The sequence below is a fragment of the Grampus griseus genome, assembly GCF_964374135.1.
Source record: "Grampus griseus genome assembly, chromosome: 5".
NCBI classification, from domain to species: domain Eukaryota; kingdom Metazoa; phylum Chordata; class Mammalia; order Artiodactyla; family Delphinidae; genus Grampus; species Grampus griseus.
The window spans coordinates 75,462,645-75,486,094 of NC_138998.1; the positions used below are offsets into that span (position 1 = coordinate 75,462,645).

The window sequence follows — 23,450 nt, forward strand, 5'->3', positions numbered from 1 at the left end:
ATAATTAACAAATCCTGCATATATACAGTGAAAAGGATGCCATTTCCTGATGCTTTCAAGTCCTCACACAGAAGCCAACCCAGGCTATGGAACAGATGGAAAGAAAGCCCTGTGCCTTGAATGTGAGTGCCCATGGTCCTCTGCCAGGAAGTGGATTTTGTCAGGTATTAAAGATGCAGTTAAAAAACAGCAACGTTTTTGGAGGCACAAATAAATATGTTCCTCCACAAATACTCCAAGTGTCCATTAAGTGTGCCCATGTGCACACACACTCCCTCATGAGCCCCTTGCAGGAGCGGGTACATGATAATCAGCGTCAGGACTGCACCAGCTGAGCTCAGTAAACGTGACATCTAAACGTGTGCTCCTTTCATACCCATGCACCTGGGGGGAGACCAGGGGGCCACTTAAAAAAGTGGGTGCTTAGGGAAAAGAGAAGGCTGACCTTAGGGAAGCTGGGACATGGGCTTTCAAGACCTTTGACCTCACTTAACGGAGCTGTGCGCAGTGGCACTTCGTCAAGGGCGCCATGGGGAGCTCTGCGGCTCTCACCCCCGCCCTGGGGGACACATCAGAAAGAAGGCAGGGGCTGCAAGGGATGGGCCGGCCCAGGAAACAGGGCTGTGCCCACAGGCCAACTCCCCTGTAAGGCCACCAAAGTGCGCTGCCCAGTGTTGCAGCTCCGGCAATGCCACCTCTGAACTTCCCCGAGGAGCCCAAGGCTAGGACTGCCGCTTACCACGAAGTCAAGACAGGGGAGTGAAGCTGTTCTACTCCCTTCCTCTCCCCATGGAGGAGGACCACGGCTCTGGCAGCATCACTGGGCACAGGCCCGGTGTTAGTCATGCAGGGATGCAGAAAGCAGACCTAGTGGGAAAGAGTCAGGAGAGAGACGTGACAGAGACAGAGTGGGGCCTGGGTGGCGCCCATCCATGAGAACGCAGTGCGAAGATGTGGAGGTTCCTGCGGCAGGGCGAGGGGAGCTGGTTTACAGACCGGCATCTGCACACGGAGGAGAGGCCACCACGTCCCACACACCGTCCCTTCCAGCCAGTGTGCCGAGCAAGCAGCTGCACAAAGGCCCCTCCCCCAGTCCACCTGAGATGCCCCTTCCAGCCTGGGCTGGACAGCTGCACTCATCCCTAAGTGGAGACTTACTTTTCTTTAAAGGGAGAGCTGGGAGGGAATGGAGAGAGCAAGAGAAGACAGAAATAGCCAGAGAAAGAGAAATATGTAAATGCATTCCAGGAAAACGCCAAAACTGAAACCGCAATGACCCAGAAAAAGCTAATGCTTGGTTCCCGTCAGCGTCACAATCCCATTTTCCCTGATCATCTTAACGTGTTTCCCCTCAAAATCAGTCATTTTCCAACAGGATATTTTGTGGTCTGATTCCGCTGTCCTGCTCTCCAGTGGCTGACAGGGGCCTCCCTCCTCACCCCCCTGCCCCCCAGTCCCTTCTGGGCTGGCGTGGGGCTCTCCACCTCCCAGGAGAGGACGTGGAAGGAGGGAGAACACGGGTATCTATCTGTTAGAACAGGCTACCTGGAAATAACCCACACCACCAAACAACTGGTTTAATTTTATTTCAAAATTGTACAAAACGGCCGTAAGCGGCTATAAAAAACTTCATCTTCAGAACACGTGGAAATTCAGAAACAACAACAAAACAGGTATCCTTCACAGTGTAATGGAAAAGCTTTCTCTGAGGCAGAAATTACAACTCCTCCTTCTTCTTTCCTAGTCTCTCATGGTCTCCCTCCCGGAGTGTTCGAATAAAACTAGTAAATCCCAACTCCTGTAGCGGAGGGAAAGAGAAAAAAAAGGAACTTTAACCTGATGCGGATGTGTGCCCCCCGCCTCCTTACTCCCCTTCCCTGACCGCCACTGCGTGCTCACTCCTCGGGACACAGAGAGGAGGCCGGGGGTGGGGGAGCAGGGCCGTGGGGGAGCGGGCAGAGGTGGGGGCAGGGGGAGCCGATGGGGGGTGGCGATGGCTGGCCATGTGCGGAGGGTCTGCTTGGCTACAGAGAAGCCCTGAAAAGTGGGTGAGGAAACTGTCCTGCACCCTGGAATCCGCACCACACCCCTGCACCCCCCGGTTCTGGGGCCAAGACTTGTGTGAAAACCCCTTGAGATTTTCTTTCAGCCCGGCCAGAGTCTTGCCTTCTCAGCTCTGAGCATTGCAGCTGACCTCTGTGCTGTCCGGGAAGCCTCCTCAGTGGCTGTTTCCCTGCCCGTCAGCTGACAGAGCTTGGGGCAGGTGCCTCCCTGCAACTCACCGTCGGATTGGTGTCGTACTTTTCTGCAAACTTCCCGTAGTGGTAGTAGTGGAAAGTGGGGTAGGCCTTGATGGCCTCCTGCTGACACAGGTCCTGGTTCTTCTCTTTGATGCAGTCAACTGCGGCACAGGCAATCTGTGGGGCCGAAAAAGGGAGGGTCAGCACGGGGGTCTCCAGTCTGAGAGCTGAGGCCTGGACCAGGCTGTACTTGAGACCCACATCATCTGCTTTTGGATCTCCTCCCCAAAAGCAGGGATACGCTGAAGCAAAGCATCCCCATTCCATAGCTCCACCGAGACTGAGACTGCCTGTTTTCAACCCCCCAGGCAGACAGGTGAGGTTAGGGGACTTAGCTTGGAATGCCCTCAGACTACCCTTTAAAATCAAGAGTGTAATGACTGTAAAGGAAATTATGACTTGAAAGCATCTGTAAACACCACGAGTTTTGTGATGCTTTCTGTGAGGCGCTGTGGGACTCATTCGCTCATCAACTCATATTTCCTGAACACCTTCTGGGGGAGGCAGGGTAGGACCAAGGTTAAGGATAAGAGCTTTGGAGTCAAGTTTCCCACGTGCAACTCTTGGCTGGGCTGCATATGAAGACTTGAGGAGAATTACTAGCCTCTTGGGGCCTCAACGTCTCGTCTGTAAAATGGAGATAACAGTACCTAGACTGTCAGGACATTATGAAGACTGAGTGAGAGAAGTCAGGTGAGGTGAAAGGGCACACGACCTGGCACACGGTGAATGGTCAGTACACGTTAGCTGCTGTTAGAATGACTCCTCCTGGCCCCGGACACAAGCTCTGTCCCCAGTAGGAGCTCAGCATCTGGTCAGGGAGTTGGATAAAGAGGTGAATCCAAGGCATGACAGGAGGTGTGTGGAGGTGGTCCAGGGTGCCAAGACGGCCCACGGAGTGGCACAGAGGCGCTCTGCAAAGTTTGCCACGTGGGCCAAGGCCTGATGGCGGAGGAGAAGCCCGTTCCAGCCAGGGGAGCACATTCCAGAAACCGGGACAGAGTTCAGCATGAGTAAAGCAAACAGTTTTTGGTCAGAAGGAGGTTAACTGGCCGTTGGCCTATTCTTGCCCACTGAACAAATTCCACATGCAGGGTAGTTTTTCCTTATTTATTGTTCTTTCCCAATAAGAGGGTAAAAAGCAGACATGGGAAACTTTTCTCCTGTTGAGGGTCACAGAGCAGGGAAGGAGGGGAGAGGGTCAATTAAAGGCAACGGCAATCCACAAGCATTACAGAAGAGGGGCCAGCAGCTTCTGAGGAGAGGAGGCATTGATGGAAGTCCTGCTATGGGCCAAGCCTGTTCTAGATGCTAAGAGGACAGTGGTGACCTTGACAAAGTCCATCATCAAGCGACTGACATTCTTACTGCAGGCAGGCAGTTAACAGACACATCACAAGTGAGATCACTGCAAAGTCCAAGGGACGCTCTGAAGAAATCAAAAGAGGGTGCTTGGATAGGACCACGGCCAGAGGGGTTGCTTTTGCCACGAAGGCCAAGGAGGCCTTTCCAAGGAGATAACATTTGACCTGAGACCTCAGTGATGAGGAGGCAGCCAGCTGCATGAAGGCCCGAGGAGAGAGCACCCAGCTAGGACCAGCCCATGCTGGGACCGGCCTGGGAGAGGAATGGGCGCCGTGCCTCCGAGGGCTGGAACCCACGCAGGAGCCCTGGCAGAACTACTACCACGCCGGAGGTTTAAAACTACTGAACAGCCGTGTCTCACAGAGTTCTCTGGCTGCTGGTTATTTCCATTTGGGTGGAGGCCCCCTTTCCAGGTAGGAGAGCCCTGCAGGCCGCCAGCAGTCAACGCTTACCAGCCTCTTACCTGTGCCCAGGTGAGCGGGGCTACCGTTCCGCAGGCAGCAGCGCTGACAGGCAGTGAAGAGTGAGCTGTGGCCTGCACTCTGGTTACCAGTCGCTCATCCTCCCTCACCCGCCCGCACGCCCCCCTTCTACCTCTTCGGCTACGTTACGTTCTACATGATGAGACTTCTTAGAGCAGAGTCTGCAAACTCTGCACGCAGTCCCTATCTGGCTCTCAGTCCTGTTCTATTTGGCCCACGCAGAATATTTTAAAAACATAAATCTGAATTAGCTGCCAACCTAGAAAAACAGCCAGAAGATTTTATGTAAAGCTTGGCTCTCCAGCTTCTCTTTAAAAGCCAAATCTGAGGGCCCTTGCCCTGCCTTCCCATAGGCAACGTGTGGCTGGAAAAGAAGGGCGGCTGTCTCCTTCAGGCAGGGTCAACTTGCCGTTTGCCTGCGCCCCTGCAGGCTTCTGAGAACCCCAGCTTGCCCTCCAAAGACCTTCCTGAATTATTCAGAAACGTGAGGCAGAGCCTCCTCTGGCCGTCCTCAGGGTTCCGTTTCTCGGGGCAGGTGCTGAGCGGCTGGCCCAGGGGGGGACCATGCACGTGGGGCAGCCTCTGTGTCCAGCCCTCGGCTAGGGGCTGTCACTCCCCTGCTAGGCTGTGAAAGCGTTTGATGAGCGCTGCTCCGGGCCACTGCTCTCCCTGTATCCAGTTTAAATTATGAATTTAATTTGTATACATTAAAATGGGGAAATGTGGGAAGCAGTGGGAAATGTCGTGTACAGTTTTACAAATCGACTAAAATAAAAATGGGTCCTCATTCTGAATCCCCTTGAACAGCTGCCAGCCACATACACGAAATGCTACTTCTGGCTGCAAAGGCTCCTTTGCTCTCAGTCTCTGTAGGAAGAGGGGAGACAAGCACAGGCCCCTCTCCAGGAAGTGACTGAGACTCTTTGGAAAGAAGGCAGCAAATAAACCTCTTCACATCTATCCCAATTTCACCTGTCTAAGCGCCTGCCCCCCTTATACCCACTCAAGATCTGCAATGACTCACCTACAGCACCAAACGTACACTGACTTCTAGATTCGTTCCATGGTAGGTGGCTGTCGTGCCCTGCAATGTCCCCTTCGCCCAGCACTTGACTTGCCACTGGCACCTGCAACTCTTGGCTGAAGGGAGCTAGAAGTAAGGCCCACAATGGACGGGGCTTGCAGACATGTCCCCTGGCTTTCTCGCCTCTGAGGGGGATGGCTCTGTCCCTGCTGAGGTCTCCAGGGACTGAGCCTAGTTACCCATGCAGTAATTTGCTCATTAACACACCTGCTCTGGCTTCCCTTCCTCCATCCCCTCAACTGCTTCCTAAGATCACCTCCCCCAAAATCCCCTGCATAAGAGTCCCAGGCCCTGAGTCCACATCTGGGAGACCTCTGACGATGCCTATTCTTTCAGTTCTGATGCTGCCCCTTTCCAGCTGGGTAACTTTGGGCTAATCATTTAACATCTCTGAGAGTCAACCTCCTCATCTGTAAAATGAGTAATAATACCTAGCTGACTAAACGACCGTGAGGACAACACAACGTAAGGCTTTAAAAGTACTAGCAGAAGAGGCGCTCACAGGAAACATCAAACACATCATCTGGTTCCTTCATCTAGCCAACGTTTACAGAGGTTTTAGGCGTCAAGACTGTGGGGGATTCAAGGACAAACGAGGTCCCTGTCTTCAGGGAGCTTTCCCTTCTGATGGAACTCGGGGGACCATACACAGCACACGCAACACGGCCAGAGCCTCGTCAGCCAATCACAGAGGGGCTCCTGCTGCCCCAGAGCCCATTCCTGGGACGACCTTGCACCTGGCCGGGAGCTGTGCTGCATTGCTGTTCCCTCAGCCCCTACCCCCAGGCTGGGACACCTTGAGGTAAAGGGAGAGAGAGGCCCCACTTTGCCAGCCCGGTGATCCCCTGGCCCCCGCTTGCACCCACCAGCCTTCCCACCTGAGACCCTTGTCCTCCATGGCCACGTCCAGAATGCTTCTGTTCCAACACTAACAGTGTGCAGCCCTTTCTCCCCTGCAGCATGTCAACTGCTAAAGTCCCCAGTAACCTCCTGGGAGGGGGAGGCTCCCCAGTTAAAATATGGGCTGCCTCACACAGCTTTATTGATTCAGTAAAATAAATCTCTGCAGGAGCTAATATTGACTTTGGCTATGAAAATGGAAGTGAACAACCAACTGCATATTGATTGGGGAAGGAACAGGGACCAACTTCTGGGTGGAAAAAAAAAATGCAGTTCTGGCTCAGAGGTGGCAGCACGGGGTGTCAGGAAGGAGTCAGGAGACCCAGTTCCGGCTGTCAGTGACCCACTGCGCGTCCCTGGGCAAGAGACGCAGCTCCTCTCTGGGCCTTGATCTGCTTGAGGAGAAGGAGAGGGCTGGACAGGCCAGTGGTCCCCAAACACCAGCCTGTGGCCAGCAGAAGAGCCAGCTCTTAAAAATGACACATTCCTGGAACCATCCCCCAGAGGCTCTGAGCTGATAGTTCTAGGATGGCACCCAGCCATCATGGCACCAGTACCCCAGATCAGAGACAGAAGGCTTCCCTGCTATTACTGAGAGCCGCCTCTAGGAACCCCAGGCCTGCCGGCTGCCTGGGACAGAGAAGTTAAGTGTGTTCCTGAAAATGAGTGAGAGTGATGCCTGGCTTGGAATAAAGGAAGTTGGAAGGAGGGACAGAGGGAATAACAGGGGGAATGACTCCAGGAAAAGGTCAGCGACATTACTGGCCCAAGTTAAGACAATTAAGCAAAGGCATATCAGTATCTCAGAGAAGGAGGGGGTCACCATGGAAATGGGACCCCTTTGCATCAGCAGAGGGGACAGGGAAGAGGAGGAATGGCCCTCAGCTGCCTACCGTGGGCACGGCCAGCCTGGTCTCGTTGGGACTGATGTGTTCCCTTCACAGACCCTGGAGCGCGGAGACCTGAGCATCTCGTGGGGCAGGAAGCCCCCACACCTGTCACTCTCCTGTGTGTCCAGAGCACCGAGTGTTCTGGGTGAAGAATGATGGGAGTTGATATGGACAGACTGCCAGTCTAGTCCCGGCCCCGGGGAGTAAAGGCCTCCCCACACCAACCAACACCCAGCCCCGCAGGGACGAGCAGCCTGGGCTGTGCTGGAGCTCTCAGACTGGAGGCAGCCGCTGTGCTCAGGCCCCGGCTGGCAGAATCGGCTGGAGTGGTGAGGGAGATGGAAGACAGGAAGTCCCTTCTTGCCGTGCCCCTCTCGATGCAGGCCAAGTGGCAGGGAGAGGAGAAAAATGTTTCTGGTCCTTGTATTCCCTCCTGATGGTGAAGGGTGCCTCAAGGGCACAGGCAGGACTTCTGGGTGACAACGGGACTCCCCAGGTTCAGGGAAGGGGCTCGGAGTCTAAGTCTTCACATACGTGCCCGTGGCCTGCCCTGGCTTCCTCTGACTCGCTGTCCCTGTACAGCTCTCACCATCCCATCTCCACCACCGTAGGGCTGATGCAAGGTGATCTCATCATCTGTATCCCACCTGCCCTGGCCGCACCTGACAATTCCTCCTGGGAAAATAAGGCAGCAGGCAGAGATGCACCGGACTTTGGCCTTGGGTGTGCGTGAGCGCATTTTGGGGGTCTTTCAGGGGACAGGTTCCTATGATGGAGCCCCAGGCTGGGAAGAGCCTTTGAAACCATCTAGACCAGCACCCTGACTTTAGAGGAAGGGAACTCGAGGCCTGGAGAGTCTTCCAGCTCACGTAGTTTAACAGCAGCCCCGATGCACCAGTCTGAGTTCCGGGGTCTTCTCTCTGCCATACACCCTCTCAGCCTTGGAGTCTGCCCTGGCTGCTGGAACGGCCTGGGGGAATGTGCCCGGGGCCCCCTCCCCGCTCTCTAATCCAATCTGCAGCTCTAGCTTGTTAATTTTATGCTTCATCAGTCAGCAGCTGCAGGAGCCTTTCACTTAGGTGGGATGAGGCTCGCACACACGGCCGTGCTCTCCTCCACCTTGGCCGCCTCCAGTTGACTTTTGTTGGATTTTTTTTTATTTGTACTTTTAATTATACAAGTAATGCATGACTACAAATCCTACCGTAAAAAGATTTGAACACTAAAGAATAAACAAAATGACCCCTTTACCACCCCCTCCTCCAAGGAAGGGCTGTAACAGTTCAGTGTATCCTTTTTAGTTGATTTTGCAGCATAAATGCAGCCTGCTCTATCCTGCCTTGTGAAAAGGATGTCCTGGTTGCCAGGAATCCCCGGGTCTCAGCAGAACCTGTCTGGGGAGGGAGGGCACCTGAACAGAAGGGAGGAAGGTGTGGGCACTGGTGGCAGGGGGAAGCTGGAGGTGGGACGAGAGGTGAAGAGGAAGGGGATTCTTACCTTTCGGTCATCTTTGAAGGCATCAGCAGTGGCAGTAAAGTGTGGAATGACCTTCTTACAATGCGGGCACCCTGCGTGAGAGGGGAGGAGAGAGTTACAGACGTGAGGGAGGCTGCAGAGCCAGGGGCCCTGCCTGGAACCTCCAGAGAAGCCTTTCCAGGAGTTTCTCTCCACCCAACAGACTTTGGGGTTCATCTGATTCCCACCCCCCGCGTACCCCACTGTCAGGGTTCACGTATCAACCCCACCACTCAGACCCTCCACTGTGCATCTGCTGTTGGCAAGAGGGCTCTGCAGGAGGCCTGTGCCAGCGTCAGGTCCATTCCTGCCCAGGACCTCCCACCCCACACTCTCCCATCACACACACACCCACGAGGCTGGGGGTCAGGGAGACAGACACTGTGGTCTTTCCCTGCAAGCTCCTTCCACACAGGGCTGCGCTCAGGGTCCATAAGAGCCTGATCCAGGGTGCAGCGGGGGCTTTGGGCTTAGAAAGGAGGACGCATGCTCGGGATTCTCTGAGCCTGTCACAAGGTCCCTTCTCTCGCCCCAGTGACAGTAGCAAATCTCTCCACTTCATGACTGAGAAAGTGGGGCTGGGGAAGTAGGGGGCTGGGAGCAGGCCCTCTGCCTGACCCCGGCAACTCATGCTTTGCCGCTGTTTCCCACATTCCCAGCAGCCCTCACCCCAGACTGAGCAGCCAAACCAGGCCCCTGGTCCTCATGCTGTCCTTCCTCCCTGCTCCACAAGCCACCCGAACCCCAGATCCAGGAAAGGGAGACTCAAGGTCAGGTTGAGAGGAGGATAAGCTGCCAGGAGTCCCTGACGCTTCTCAGGGCCTGGGTTCCCAACCCAGGGATAAGGATCCGTTGTTTTGGAGGCCCTGGATGGGACAGAGGTGTATGTGGTGCCCTGAGCCCCTCCAGCTCCAGTGACAGGTCTCAGGCCCGGGGCTGGGACCTGTGTGGGACCACTTTCTCTTCCTGTTTCAGCAAGCCCGGGGCAGCGTCCACTGAGCAGAAAGCCCAGGAAGCTGCAGGCCACTCTGTCCCAGACCCGCTTCCCTGGCCCTTGCCTCAGTGCTCGCCAATTAAACCCCAAGCCCAGCCCTCCCAACCACCCTCCAGACACTGAACCCAACTGCCAAGAGAACAGCACTGCTTTGAGGGAAGGAATTCCCTGACTGTGGTGAGTAATTCGGATCAAAACACGGGTGGGAGAGGCCAGATGCCCCATGGGCAGACCTGGCTCCAGCCAGCTTCCTGACAAACAGCCCTCCCATGGCCTTGGGGAAACCCAGGCAGGGAGGGAACCGAGACAGCCTGGCTCATCTGCTCTTTCCCTTTTCAAAATAAGATAATAATGACTGGCGTTTCAGAGGGCTTTGTGAATCCAAATTAAGGCTGAGCTACATGTGAATTTAGCACCTGAGCCTTTTCCTGAGATGGGCGGGACCACCCATGTGGCCCGACTGGCAGAGTGGCCAGCTGGCCCCAGAGCAGCGTGGATGGTGATGGGGAGGCAGCTTCAGGGGATTTTCCCAGCATCCATCACAGGAGTAGAGAAGACAGCTAGGCTGGTTACGTGTTACACCAGAACTGAGATAAAGTACCTCGCAGAGCCGAACTCATGGCAGGTGCTAATGGCAATTATAAGAACACTGTACTAATTTGACCCAACAGAGGGAAGAACGGCTCAAATTCATGAAAACATCATACTACAAAGGAATGATGGTATATAGCTTTCAAAACGTGTAAAGAGCACAATGTGCTGGTTGAGAGCACGTCAAAGTGTGCCCTGTGGCACCTAGAGGTCCCCTGTGAGCGGCACATGGACACCCATTAAGACATCAGGCTGGCCGGAAATAAGTTACTCCCTTCCCCCAAATCTGGTGTCACTACTCATTTCTCCTTTCTAACCTCTCTGCTTACTGAAAGTATAAAGGTCACTGTCAGCCTAGTGAAAATTCCTGCTGCCATCAATTCAAAGCATCTAGGTCTCAGATTAATGGCCTTCTGGTACATCTCATTTTCTCATTATCCAAAAGAAAGAGCATGGCAGATGAATAACTAGAGGGGAGGCTGTTTTAGAAAGGGCATGAAGATGTTTCCCAGATGTGTCAGTTAGGCCAGAACAGGCATGATTTTTTAATTTGGGCTCTTTAAAAAGGTACCACCTCTGTGTAACTGGAAATGAAAGCAGCCTCCCAGAGTGGGGAAAGAGGAACAAAGACCAAGGACAGGACAGAAAATTCCAATTCTAGAGACTCAGCCAAGCTGGCCTAAAAAGGGCAGTCACCACGACCAGACCATGATTCAGAGCAATGTGGGGGGCTTGGAACAGAAGAGAACAATGAAACAGCAGGAGGAAGAGCTGTGTAGAAACTGGGCAGGTAGGAAGTGGGGGGAGAGGAGAAATGGGGGTTGGTGTTTGCTTTTTTACTTTATACCTACCTTTATCTGTAGTATTTAGATTCTTTATATAAAAGTATATGTTATATACTACATAAATTATAGATAAGGATATATTATTTTTATCATTGAAAACATTTTAAAGATTTTTTTTGTCTTTAGCTAGTTCCCTCTTTCCCTGCCTCTGTCCACTGATGAACACACACGTCTCAGGAGCCTGGAGCAGAGCTCAGGACAGGAAAGTGCAGCAGGGGAGATGGGAGACTCCAGGCACCAAGTCCTCTGCCAACAGGTGAGTCGCTCAGTGATGGGGCCCCGTGTGGACCGTGTTTAGTTATTTTTCTCAGGGCAGTCTGTGAGGCCCTTAAAGCCGGCAGGGACCAGGCCTCCTTCCCCGTATCCTGGGTCCCCGAAAACATCCAGCACACAGCGGTTACTTGAGGCAGGTCGTTAGCACCCCAGCAGGGTAGGCGTCCCCTGAGGTCTGGGGGGAAGCGGGGAGCATTTCTTTTTTTTTTGCGGTACGCGGGCCTCTCACTGCTGTGGCCTCTCCTGTTGCGGAGCACAGGCTCCGGACGCACAAGCTCAGTGGCCATGGCTCACGGGCCCAGCCGCTCCGTGGCATGTGGGATCCTCCCGGACCGGGGCACGAACCCACGCCCCCTGCATCGGCAGGCAGACTCCCAACCACTGCGCCACCAGGGAAGCCCGGGGAGCATTTCTAGGGAAAGTATTTAGTCTGGACTTTCTCAAATCCACCCAGTGGCTGGTCAAGGACTCCTACTTCTCTGGCCAGGTTCCCGCCGGCTGCCGGGAAAGTAATCGCCCTCTGAATCGGGACTGTGACTAAAGGAGAGCAGCAGCCCAGGCTGCAGGAAGGGCTCTGTCACTGACTTGCTGCCGTGGCTTGGGCAAGTCAGGCATCCCCTGAGTCTCAGTCCTGCACCCCCAACTCTGCCCAGAAGGAAGACAACTTCTTAAAATCCACTCAGTCTTCCAGGCTTACTCTAAGGACAGAGGAGGACAGCAAGAAGCTCTGTAAGGAACCGACAGGGTACAAGGCCCACTTGCGGAAGAAAAGGCAAAAACAGAGGGAAGTGTCAGCTGCCTGAGGGCGGGGTCTGAGGCTGGGCCAGGAGGCGACCTGCCCAGACAGTGAGAACTGAGGAGAGACTTTACAGATTATTGACACTGGAGAGGTAGGGGCAGGAGGTTAGGACTCGACTGAGCTGCCTGCTTCTCTGTGGAGCCCAGCTTTATTATCCCCATTCCATTACACGGAGCTGTAACCTGGGGGAGAGAGAGGGCAACAGAAGAGTGAGAAATCCAAGAGCCTTTCCTTTAGGTATCAATGAACAACTTGAAAATGGGAATACACAAAATTTGAGACCACAAACACCAACATTAGCAGACGTGTCATTCCTTCCACTTAGGCTTGGATTAAAGTGGGGATCACGGTGAGGACCTCTGAGTGACTATGACGGTACTTTTCCCCAGTTTCAAATCCTTGGCTTCAGAGCCACTTGGGAAGGTCAGGGAAAGGAGGCTGGGCTGGGAGTGCTCAGCAAGATGAGGGAAGCAGAGGCCTAACCGGGCTGGCTGAATTCCCAGCTGCTAAGTTGCAGGGTTCAAAGGTGAAGTCAGTGCCTGCAGGGATGGAGGGAGCAGACAGGAGGGAGGAGGCGGCCGAGTGGGAGTTTCCAGGCAGTTGAGGGGACTGAATAATTACAAGGCAGGCCCCTGGCACAGACGGAAGCAGAGGGCTTCAGGACTGATGTGAGGACAGAACCTGACAGAGCTGGACCTGGATTCTGAAGGACCTCAGCTTGGAATGAAACCTGCTCACAGCAGACAGCCCAGAGTCGGCCTGCGGCTGCCCTGGTCCCTGGGGGGATCTTCTCAGTTCAGTCAGGCCCACCCCTCTCCCTCGCCCCTCAGCAAGCGCCCCAGCTACTTACAAGGGGCGTAGAACATGACCAAGGCGTGCTTCTTCTTCTTCAGGGTGTCCCGGAAGTTGTCCCCAGCCAGATGCACCACACTGGTCTGCTGCTCTTCCCAGGCGGGCTCTGGGGGTGGAGGGGACTCAGGACTGCAAGAACCGGGGGTGGAGGGGAGACAGTCATTAGGAGAAGCTCGTGCACAGGCAAGCACTTCCGCCGCCCCCAAACACTTGGAGAGCACGTGAGAAAAAAAATCACTTTGCATCCTTTCTAAAACTGAATTTAAAACCTCAGTTTAAACATGAAGAAGTGTGAACCATCTGCAAAGATCCCCTCTAAGGAGCCTATTAAGAAGCCATTTTGTGAAGGTGTGGAAGACCTGAGTCGCTTTTAGGACCTCTCCAGTCGTCTCCTTGCCATGGGGAGAAGCCCCTGCACCTGGGCTCCCTTCCCCTCCCTCCTGCCTCTTCTGGGACCCTGAAGCACTCTCCATTATCTTCTGCTCCTGAGCCTCTGTTCTGGTGGACAGAGCATGCGCCATGGAGTGAGGTGGGTCTGGGTTCAAATCCAGATTACTGATCACCTGTGTGACCTTAGGTAAGTTACCGAACCCCTCTGAGCTTCCATTTTCTTTTCTGCTAAATGAGTAGAGTTGAGACCTACTTCCTGGGCTCCGTATGAAGAGCAGAGACAGTGTATATGAAGCACCTAGTCGGTCAAGCAACTGACAGTTGCTAAGAGCCTATGTGCTCTCATAAATGACAGGCATTCGATAAGAGTTTATCATTTTTCAGTCTCCTTCTGTTCACTGGTTCCCTCCACTCTGCCTCACAAAAGTATAGATCTCCAGGGTCTTTTAAAGCCTTTGCTGCCCTTGTCCCCCTCCCTACAACCACACTTCTCTCTCCCTTCTGAGAAGTGTCTCTGGGGAGCGGTCCGGACCCCGTGCTGCCACACGCACCCCCTGCACTCCCTCCTTCACGTCAGCACCACCTGGCTTCTGACCACCAGGCCTCAGGCCTTGGACCCAGCGAGGGCAGCATGAGCGCAGCACCGGGCACCCCACGGCCTCTCTCACCTTTCAGAAGCCCTCCTACCAGAGACCCCTTCCCTACCTTCCCGACAGCCTTCTCTCTTCTTCTGGTTCTATCTCCGTGCCCCTGCAATTCTCGTAAGATCTCATCCCTCTGCGTGGCTTCCATAATTCCCTAGGCTGAGGATGACTCGAGCCCTGGCCTCTCACCCAAGCCCCCTATTTCCAGGTGTTTTTCAGGTATTTCCACCTGGAGGTCCCACTGTCACCCCAATCCCAACAAGACTTAGAACTCTTCCCTCTCGTCCACACTTCCCAAAACAGCTTTCTTCCCCAACTTCTTCGTTTTGGTTAACGGCACCCCTGCTCTCGTGACCAAGACGGGCCCCTCCCACCCTTCCTGTCTCCCCCACTTCTTTGCCCTCCAGGTGCCCTGTCAAACACCCTGGACTCTTCGGCTGACACCAACCTTCTGCTCTGCCCTGTCCCTGCATCCTGCCTCCCCGGGCTGGCCTGCTGGTGGGCACATCTCAGTCACCCAAGCGCGGCCACGTGTGCACAAGCCTGGAAGTACCATCAGCCTCCCCCGACACTGTCTGCTTGCCCTCCTGCTGGTGGCCTCAGCCCTTCATCTCAGAGCATCTGCTGTTTATGCTCTGCCTGGAGGATTCCTTCCAAGCTCCCCAAAGAACCACTATTTGTCCCTAGGCAAGGCCCTTCACCTCTCTGAACCTAAATTTCTTCACCAAGGAAATAGGAATAAAAACTCTGGCCTCAGTAGGATCTGAGTATGAAGTGGGGCAACAGCTATCAAAGCACGCTGCAAAGGCTGGGAAGGTTCTAGCACTTAGGGGGTGGTGCTGTCAGTTACAGTGCCGCATGAGAGCTGGCTCAGCGGCCATGGCCCACGGGCCCAGCCACTCCGCGGCACGTGGGATCTTCCCGGACCGGGGCACGAACCCACGTCCCCACAGCTTCCTCTCTTTGAGTATTTCCACATACCATGCACTGTGCTAAAGCACAATAATCCAATTTAATTCTCTGGACAAGTCTATGGGAAAAGTATAGTCTCCACTTCACAGATGGGAAACTGGGGCTTAGCAGGGTCACGTAAATGGCCTGGGGTCACGATCTGAGTGCAGGGCTCTTAAGACTCCAAAGTCCATGCTCTTGGGCTTCCCTGGTGGCGCAGTGATTGAGAGTCCGCCTGCCGATGCAGGGGACATGGGTTCGTGCCCCGGTCCGGGAAGAACCCACATGCCGCGGAGCAGCTGGGCCCATGAGCCATGGCCGCTGAGCCTGCGCGTCTGGAGCCTGTGCTCCGCAACGGGAGAGGCCACAACAGTGAGAGGCCCGCATACCGCAAAAAAAAAAAAAAAGAAAAAAAAGTCCATGCTCTTACCCTAGTGCTTTTCAGGTGTTCAGCAGTGGTGACTATGGACAGGAAGGACAGAGACCCTCCATGCTCGCTATTTGTGTCCAGGCTTCTGGAGTGGGGATTAGCAACGATAAATGCTCTGGTTCCCCAGCTCTCTAACTGCAGTGCAAGCACCAGGGACCTCACCTGAGGCCCCACCCTGCTCAGTCCTTCCCAGTAAACCAGCACTGGCACCAGAGCGAGGCCAGAGAGGCGGGTGTGAAGAGCAACCTGCCTCCTGCACCAAAGGCCCGGAGGAGAGAGCACCTCGCCCCTCTTGGAGATGAACCACTGCTCCGTTCTGGTCCCTAAGACAAGGGCTGGCTACTCTTAGAATCTACCCGCAGTGATCAGCAGGAAGCTGAGACCTGGACCTGGCCAGCCCACTCACCTCTTGCCAGGGCCTCTCCTGAACCTAGTGGCTCATCCCATTCCATAAGCGGACGTTTCTCAAAACCCCATGGCTGAGGGTTTCATTCACACCTCCTGAATCAAAGCTGCAGGGACAGCAGCCCTAGCATCTGCACTTTAAGCAGCACCTCAACACCTGTAACGCTTACGTCCACCCAGGTTCGAGGACCGATGTCCTAACAAAGTAACTCCTTCTGGATGCTGCTGTTCTGCACAGTTCTCGCGTCACTTTGTGACTCTAAAGTCTTGGTTCTCACGTGGACATCATTATGCCACGTACCAGGGGCCTCTGCAAAGGCTGGAGTCTGTCTTCTTTTACTTCATGTTCCCCCCAGTGCTGAAATAAGGCAGTATTCTCAAATATTCAAGTTATGTGTGGATGTGTGTGCGCGCGCGTGTGTTTGTGTGTGTGTGTGTGTGTGTCTCGGGGGAGGGGTGTGGACAGGAGAAAGCACCTGTGTGGTGGCCCAGTTAGTTCCCTCACAGGAGGGGGAAATGCTAAGAACTGCAGGTTCCACGGTCCTTGGATGAGCAATTGCAAGGCTCCTCGTGTTCTCTGGACTTGCAGGCTGTCGTGGGCTGAACTGTGTCCCCCGCCCCAAATTCATATGTTGAAGTCCTAATGCCAACTACCCTAGAAGGTGACTGTATTTGGAGATAGGGTCTTTAGAGAGGTAATTAAGTTAAAATTAGGTCATTAGGGTAGACCCTAACCCAACTTCACACTGGTGTCCTTTTAAGAAGAGGAGATTAGGACACAGACACTGAGGGAAGACCATGTGAAAACACAGGGAGAAGATGGACATGGAGAGGCCTCAGAGAAAGCAACCCTCCTGACATCTTATCTTGGACTTCTGGTCTCCAGAATTGTGAAAAAAATTAACTTCTGCTGTTAAGCCACCGGTTCTGTGTTCCCTGTTGTGGCAGCCCTAGCAAACTAATACCCAGGCTGAGGGAGCTCTTCAAACCTTTATTTTCAACCCCAAACCACCACAGGCTGCACTGTGGACGCTACTGAAGGCCCAGACCCGGGTCCCTGTGAGTCCAGCTCTGGATGTGAAGAGCTGTGTGTTTCCTTCATTCACTCAAAGGGAATGGAATAAAATGTAGACGATGAAACCTGGGGCCAGGACACTGGGGAAGGAGTCCTAAAAATAGAAATACACGGTTTACTGGAGCTGATGAAACCGCACCCAGAAAGGCTACCCGTGCCCTGCTGGATGAGTACACGTGATCAGCACACCAGAGGAGGCGTCAGGATTGGGAAGTCATAGCTGTCTTGGCGTTCAGGCCCTGAGCCAAGGTCAGCGGCCCCTAAGGTTTACTTCATCTCCTCAAGGCCCTCTCCAGTGGCTGACAGCCAGGGACCAAGATGTGCTATCAAGACCAGCAGACTTACTTTTGCATCCACTCAATAAAGCTCTTCTTTGTTCTGAGCGCAGGCACTGCATACTTCTCTCCATTCTTAAAATACTTGAGTGTAGGAAACTCGGAGATGTGGAATCTTTCTGCCAGGGCCTTGTTGACGGTCGCATCAACAGCTGCAAGGACACCAGAGCTCTGGGACGGGGGAGAGGCCAACCATGCATGACAGCCTCAGATGCGGTGCTGGCAGAAGAGGAGCCCGGACACCAGCCGCCAACCCACCGAGGGCCTGCCGAAACCTCACAGGGCGGGAACTTCATACATCCCGGGAACAACTGGACATGGGCATGTCCATCATTCTCATTTGTGGGCTGAGACGAAGCCTTTTAATCTCCCCCACCAACCAGGCTGTGTAGACTGTAGCTGTTCCCAATCGGCAGGCTCCCACAGAAAAGAGGGAGAAACTTGGGGCTTCACCCCAGAGCCATGACCTGGCAGAGGTCACCTGGAAGGGTATGAGAATGTGACCCTAATCTCTCTGCACCCCTCCATCCCTGGTAGGGGCCCCACCTGTCTAAGACACATCTACTCGGGGACACAGAAGTTCCGCAGGCCTCCAGGGGCCAGGAGAGCTGCTACAGAGCTTGCAGGGGAAAGTCACTGTAATGATTCCTATCACTGACTCTTTAGGAGAGAGCGGTGGAGGAGTTAAGGAAAGGAAGCTTACATCTGCTTCTCCGTGGAGGACTTCTGCTGCATTCTCAAACTCTGGTTTCATTTTCTTACAGTGTCCACACCCTGCAGGAAGAAATCAAGAGAAACCATGTCCATGGCACAGAGGCTCCAGGGATGTCCTCTGCTTCCGTAAGAGAGCTGGGTCCTAGTCCCAGCTACCAGGGGTACCCAGGAGAAAAGAAGAACAGCACCAGCTCAGAGAAAAGAAATCTTTTGCCTGATCCACTGGGGGTGGGGGTGTGGGAGGGGTACAAGAGGCAAAAATGAAATAATTACATCAACAATACTGGTCATATGCATATAGGTCCTGTGTGCCAGGCGTGGCTCTAAGTGCTTTATACCCTCACAACAGCCCTACAAGGTATGAACTACATTATCTCCATTTTACAGATGAGAAAACTGAGGCACTGAGAGGGTGGATGACTGCCCAAGGCTACATACACAGCCACAGGTCACAGAGCTGGGCTGAAAACCCAAGCAATCTGGTTGGAGGCCACAGCCACTGGCAGCGTGTGCTTCCCAGCACTATGCTACTGTCACCACTATCATCTTCTCCAGGGCAGAAGGGATTCGGGGCCTTGAACTGGGAATAAGAATTCACATAAGCAAGAGTATGGGAAAACGTCAAGTTCCAATTATCCCAATAAGGGAAGAGGTATGATATGACAGGCACAGTGATCTGACTTGTCATTCCCAAATAAATGGTATTTTCTTGGGACAAAGACTGCTTTGCCCTCCTCTCCTTACAACACTTGAACGCAGTAATATGTTATGAATAATGACATTTGATACATTAAAAAGGAAGCAAGCACTTTGTGTCAGTGATGACAGGACATTTGTAAATTGCTTTCATTTTAGTAGAAAGAGTACTCTCTGGCATCCACGCTGAAGGGGCTGTGAGGCGAGTAGGACCAGACTGGCTGAGGCTGGAGATGACTCTAAAGGGAAACCTGGCTGGGAGTGGGGGGTAGGGCGGCACAGACAAGGCTAAATGGATGGTGGACATGTGACTTGGCCTTCTCATGGGGTGTGCTACTGCTTGGGAGCTTAGAGCATCACAATTCTACTACTGATTATTGGGAAAAAGAAAGACAAGAAAGGAAGACACGTGGAGACCAAGCAACATGCTACTAAAAACCCAACAGGTCAATGAAGAAATCAAAGAGGATATCAGAAAATACCTCGGGATAAATGACAATGGAAACACAACTTTCCAAAATCTATGGGATGCAGCTAAGAGGTAGGTTTATAGTGATACAGGTCTTCTTCAAGAAATAAGAAAAATCTCAAATAAACAACCTAATCTACCATCTAAAGGAGTGAGAAAAAGAAGAACAAGCAAACCCCACAATCAGCAGAATGAAGGAAATACAGATCAGAGAGGAAATAAATAAAACAGAGACCAAGAAAACAATACAAAAGATCAGTGAAACCAAGAGCTGGTTTTTTGCAAAGATAAACAGAATTGATAAACGTTTAGCCAGGCTCATCAAGGAAAAAAGAGGACCCAAATAAATGAAAGAAGAGAAATAACAACTGATATCAGAGATACAAATAATCATAAGAGAATACTACAATCATATACCAACAAACTGGACAACCTACAAGAAATGGACAAATTTCTAGAAACATACAACCTTCCAAGACTGAATCAGGAAGACACAGCCTATCTGAACAGACTGATCACTAGTAGTGAAGTTGAATTTGTAATAGAATCATACACCATGATCAAGTGGAATTTATTCCAGGGATGCAAGAATGGTTCAGTATCCACAAATCAATCAACATGATATAACACATTAACAGAAGGAAGGATAAAAATCACATAATCATCTCAATAGATGTAGAAAAAGCATTTGACAAAATTCAACATACATGCATGACAAAGACTCTCATCAAAGTTGGTATAGAGGGAACACAGCTCAACATAATAAAGGCCATTCATGACAAACCCACAGCTAACATCGTACTCAACGCTGAAAGCCTTTCTTCTGTAAATTTATTTATTTATTTATTTATTTTTGGCTGTGTTGGGTCTTCGTTGCTGTGCACGGGCTTTCTCTAGTTGTGGTGAGCGGGGGCTACTCTTCGTTGCGGAGCACGGGCTCTAGGCGCGCAGTCTTCAGTAGTTGTGGCACACGGGCTTAGTAGTTGTAGATTGAGGGCTCTAGAGCTCAGGCTCAGTAGTTGTGGCGCATGGGCTTAGCTGCTCCGTGGTATGTGGGATCTTCCTGGGCCAGGGCTTGAACCCATGTCCCCTGCCTTGGCAGGCGGATTCTTCACCACTGCACCACCAGAGAAGCCCTGAAAGCCTTTCTTCTAAAATCAGGAACAAGACAAGGATGCCCACCTCTTGCCCTTTTCATTCAACATAGTATTGCAAGTCCTAGCCACAGCAATCAGACAAGAAAAAGAAATAAAAGGCATCGCATCCAAACTGGAAAGGAAACAAAATTGTCACTATTTTCAGATGACATACTATATATAGAAAACACTAACACCTCCACCAAAAAACTATTAGAGCTAATAAATGAATTCAGTAAAGTTGCAAGATAGAAGCTTAATATACAGAAATCTGTTGTTTTCTTTACACTAACAATGAACTCTTAGAAAAAGAGAGCAAGAAAACAATCCTGTTTAAAAACTGCATCAAAAAGGAAAGAATACCTAGGAATAAACTTAACAAAGGAGGTGAAAGACCTATATTCTGAAAACTATAAAACAATGATAAAGGAAACTGAAGATGATACAGAGAAATGGAAAGATAACCTGTGCTCATGGATTGGAAGAATTAATATTGTTTAAATGTCCATACTGGGACTTCCCTGGTGGCGCAGAAATTAAGAATCTGCCTGCCAATGCAGGGGACACAGGTTCGAGCCCTGGTCCGGGAAGATCCCACATGCTGTGGAGCAACTAAGCCCATGAGCCACAACTACTGAGCCTACACTCTAGAGCCCGCGAGCCACAACTACTGAGCCTGCGTGCCACAACTACTGAAGTCTGTGCGCCTAGAGCCCATGCTTCAGAATAAGAGAAGCCACCACAGTGAGAAGCCCTCCTCACCACAATGAAGAGTAGCCCCCACGGGCCGCAACTAGAGAAAGCCTGCACGCAACAACGAAGACCCAATGCAGCCAAAGATAAATAAATAAATAAAAATTTAAAAAAAGTCCATACTACCCAAAGCAATCTACACAGATTTAATACAATCCCTATCAAAATACCCATGACATTTTTCACAGAGCTAGAATAAATAATCATAAAATTTATATGGAATCACAAAAGACCCTGAATTGCCAAAGTAATCTTGAGAAAAAAGAACAAAGCAGCTGGAGGTATCACTCTCTCTGACTTCAGAGTATACTACAAAGCTACAGTAATCAAAACAATATGGTATTGGCACAAAAACAGACACAATGGATCAATGGAACAGAATAGAGATCCCAGAAATAAACCCACACACTTATGGTCAATTAATCTATGACAAAGGAGGCAAAATATACAAAGAAGAAAAGACAGTCTCTTCAAGCAGTGGTGCAAGGAAAGCTGAACAGCTAAATGTAAAAGAATGAAATTAAAATTACATTTTCTCACACCATATATGAAAATAAACTCAAAACAGATTCAAGACCTAAACGTAAAACCTGAAACTGTAAAACTCCTAGAAGTGAACACAAGCAGAACACTGACAAATTGTAGCAAAATTTGTTTGGATCTGTCTCCTCAAGCAAAAGAAACAAAAGCAAAAATAATCAAATGGGACCTAAGTAAACTTAAAAGCTTTTGTACAGTAAAGGAAACCACTAACAAAATGAAAAGACATCCTACTGAATGGGAGAAAATATTTGCAAATGATATGACTGGTAAGGGGTTAATATCCAAAATACATAAACAGTTCATACAACTGAATATCAAAAAAACCCCCCAAAAAACAAAAACAAAAAAACCCCCCAAAAAACCCTAACAAAAAAACAACCTGATTAAAAAATGGGCAAAAGACCTGAACAGACATTTTCCCAAAGACATCGCTAATCATCAGAGAAATGCAAATCAAAACCACAATGAGTTATCTCCTCACATCTTTCAGAATGGCCCTCATCAAAGTCTACAAATAACAAATGTTGACAAGGATGTGGAGAAAAGGGAAACCTGGTACACTGTTGGTGGGAATGTAAATTGGTGCAGCCACTATGGAAAACAGTATGGAGGTGCCTCAAAAAACTAAAAATAGAATTACCATATGACCCAGAAATTCCACTCCTGGGTATGTATTTGAAAGAAACAAAAACACTAATTTGAAAGGATACATGCACCCCAATGTTCATAGAAGCATTATTTACAATTGCCAAGATACAGAAGCAGCCTAAGTGTCCATGAACAGATGAATGGATAAAGAAGATAGATACATATATACAATGGTATATTACCCCGCCATAAAAATAATTCTGCCATTTGTAACAATGTGGATGGACCTAGAGGGTATTAAGCTTAGTGAAATAAGTCAGACAGAGACAGACAAATACTCTACGTTATCACTTACATGTGGAATCTAAAAGAATAAAACAAGCAAATGTATATAATGATACAGTAACAGACTCACAGATATAGAGCACAAACTGGTGGTTACCAGTGGGGAGAGCGAAGGGGGAAGGAGCCAGACAGGGGTATGGGATGAAGAGATACAAACTACTATGTATATAATAAATAAGCAAAAAGGATACAGCACAGGGAAATACAGCCATTGTTTTGTAATAGCTTTAAATGGAGTACAATCTATAAAAATACTGAATCACTATGCTGTACACCTGAAACTAATATAATACTGTAAATCAACTATATTTTAATTTAAATAAAAAGAATCTGGACCAAAAAGAAAAAGAAACAAAGGAAGGCAGACAGACACATACCAGTGTTATCAGAGAAGACCTCCCACACCCTCCAGGAGCCACTGGGCCATGTAAACAGCTTTCCTGCCTCCATCTGAGCACTTGGCTGGGACAAAAATTCCTCTCTCCTCCAAGGTCATTCCTGCAGAGCTCAGCTCCACATGGCACTGAGACAAAAACAGGTCCGTTCCATTCCTGCCTGTTCCAACTTCCTTAGTCCATTCTCAACTTGTTCCCCCCAGAGACAGGGGGCCTCACAGTGGCTACCCTAACTGCCCCCCTCAACACACACACACACGCTGATAACAGAAAACCCTGGCCAGTGTTGTCAAGCCCTCCTCTGGACAGAGTGCTCTGGGGGAGCCATGAGATGACCCGGTGGAGGAAACTCACTGATGGAATCCAGCCCAGGGAGTGGCTACAATTCTCAGCCGTACCAACATGTTGGTCCTTCTCAAATGGGCCCAAGCAAGGGGGAGGGACACCCGTGGGCTCATGGTCTGACTAGAGCCCACTTGGGACCCCCATGAACCATACAGGTATCAAAGTCATCATGATATTAAAATGTAAGAACATTATTTTCCAGAAATGAACACTTAGTGTTATCACAACCCATTTGCACTTTCTAAACAACTGAGTTACAAAAGCATTTTTTGTTTTGTTTTGGTAAATTGTTTGTTTGGAACTGAAAATGTGATTCCCCCACAGAACCAATCTTATACACAGATGC

At 51.0% G+C, this 23,450-nt stretch overlaps 1 protein-coding gene across 1 annotated transcript in view; it reads right to left on the minus strand.

Moving 5' to 3' along the window:
- Window positions 1-1,570: 1,570 nt before the first annotated feature.
- PDIA5 (protein disulfide isomerase family A member 5) overlaps window positions 1,571-23,450 on the minus strand; it is a 92,290-nt gene continuing 70,410 nt past the window's right edge. The window contains exons 12-17 of the mRNA XM_082654587.1: window positions 17,824-17,894; window positions 17,131-17,291; window positions 12,889-13,019; window positions 8,519-8,589; window positions 2,283-2,417; window positions 1,571-1,798 (exon numbers count right to left, since the gene is read on the minus strand). Coding sequence (XP_082510713.1) covers window positions 1,718-1,798; window positions 2,283-2,417; window positions 8,519-8,589; window positions 12,889-13,019; window positions 17,131-17,291; window positions 17,824-17,894 — 650 coding nt within the window. The 3' untranslated portion in view covers window positions 1,571-1,717. The remainder of the gene's footprint in view (window positions 1,799-2,282; window positions 2,418-8,518; window positions 8,590-12,888; window positions 13,020-17,130; window positions 17,292-17,823; window positions 17,895-23,450) is intronic.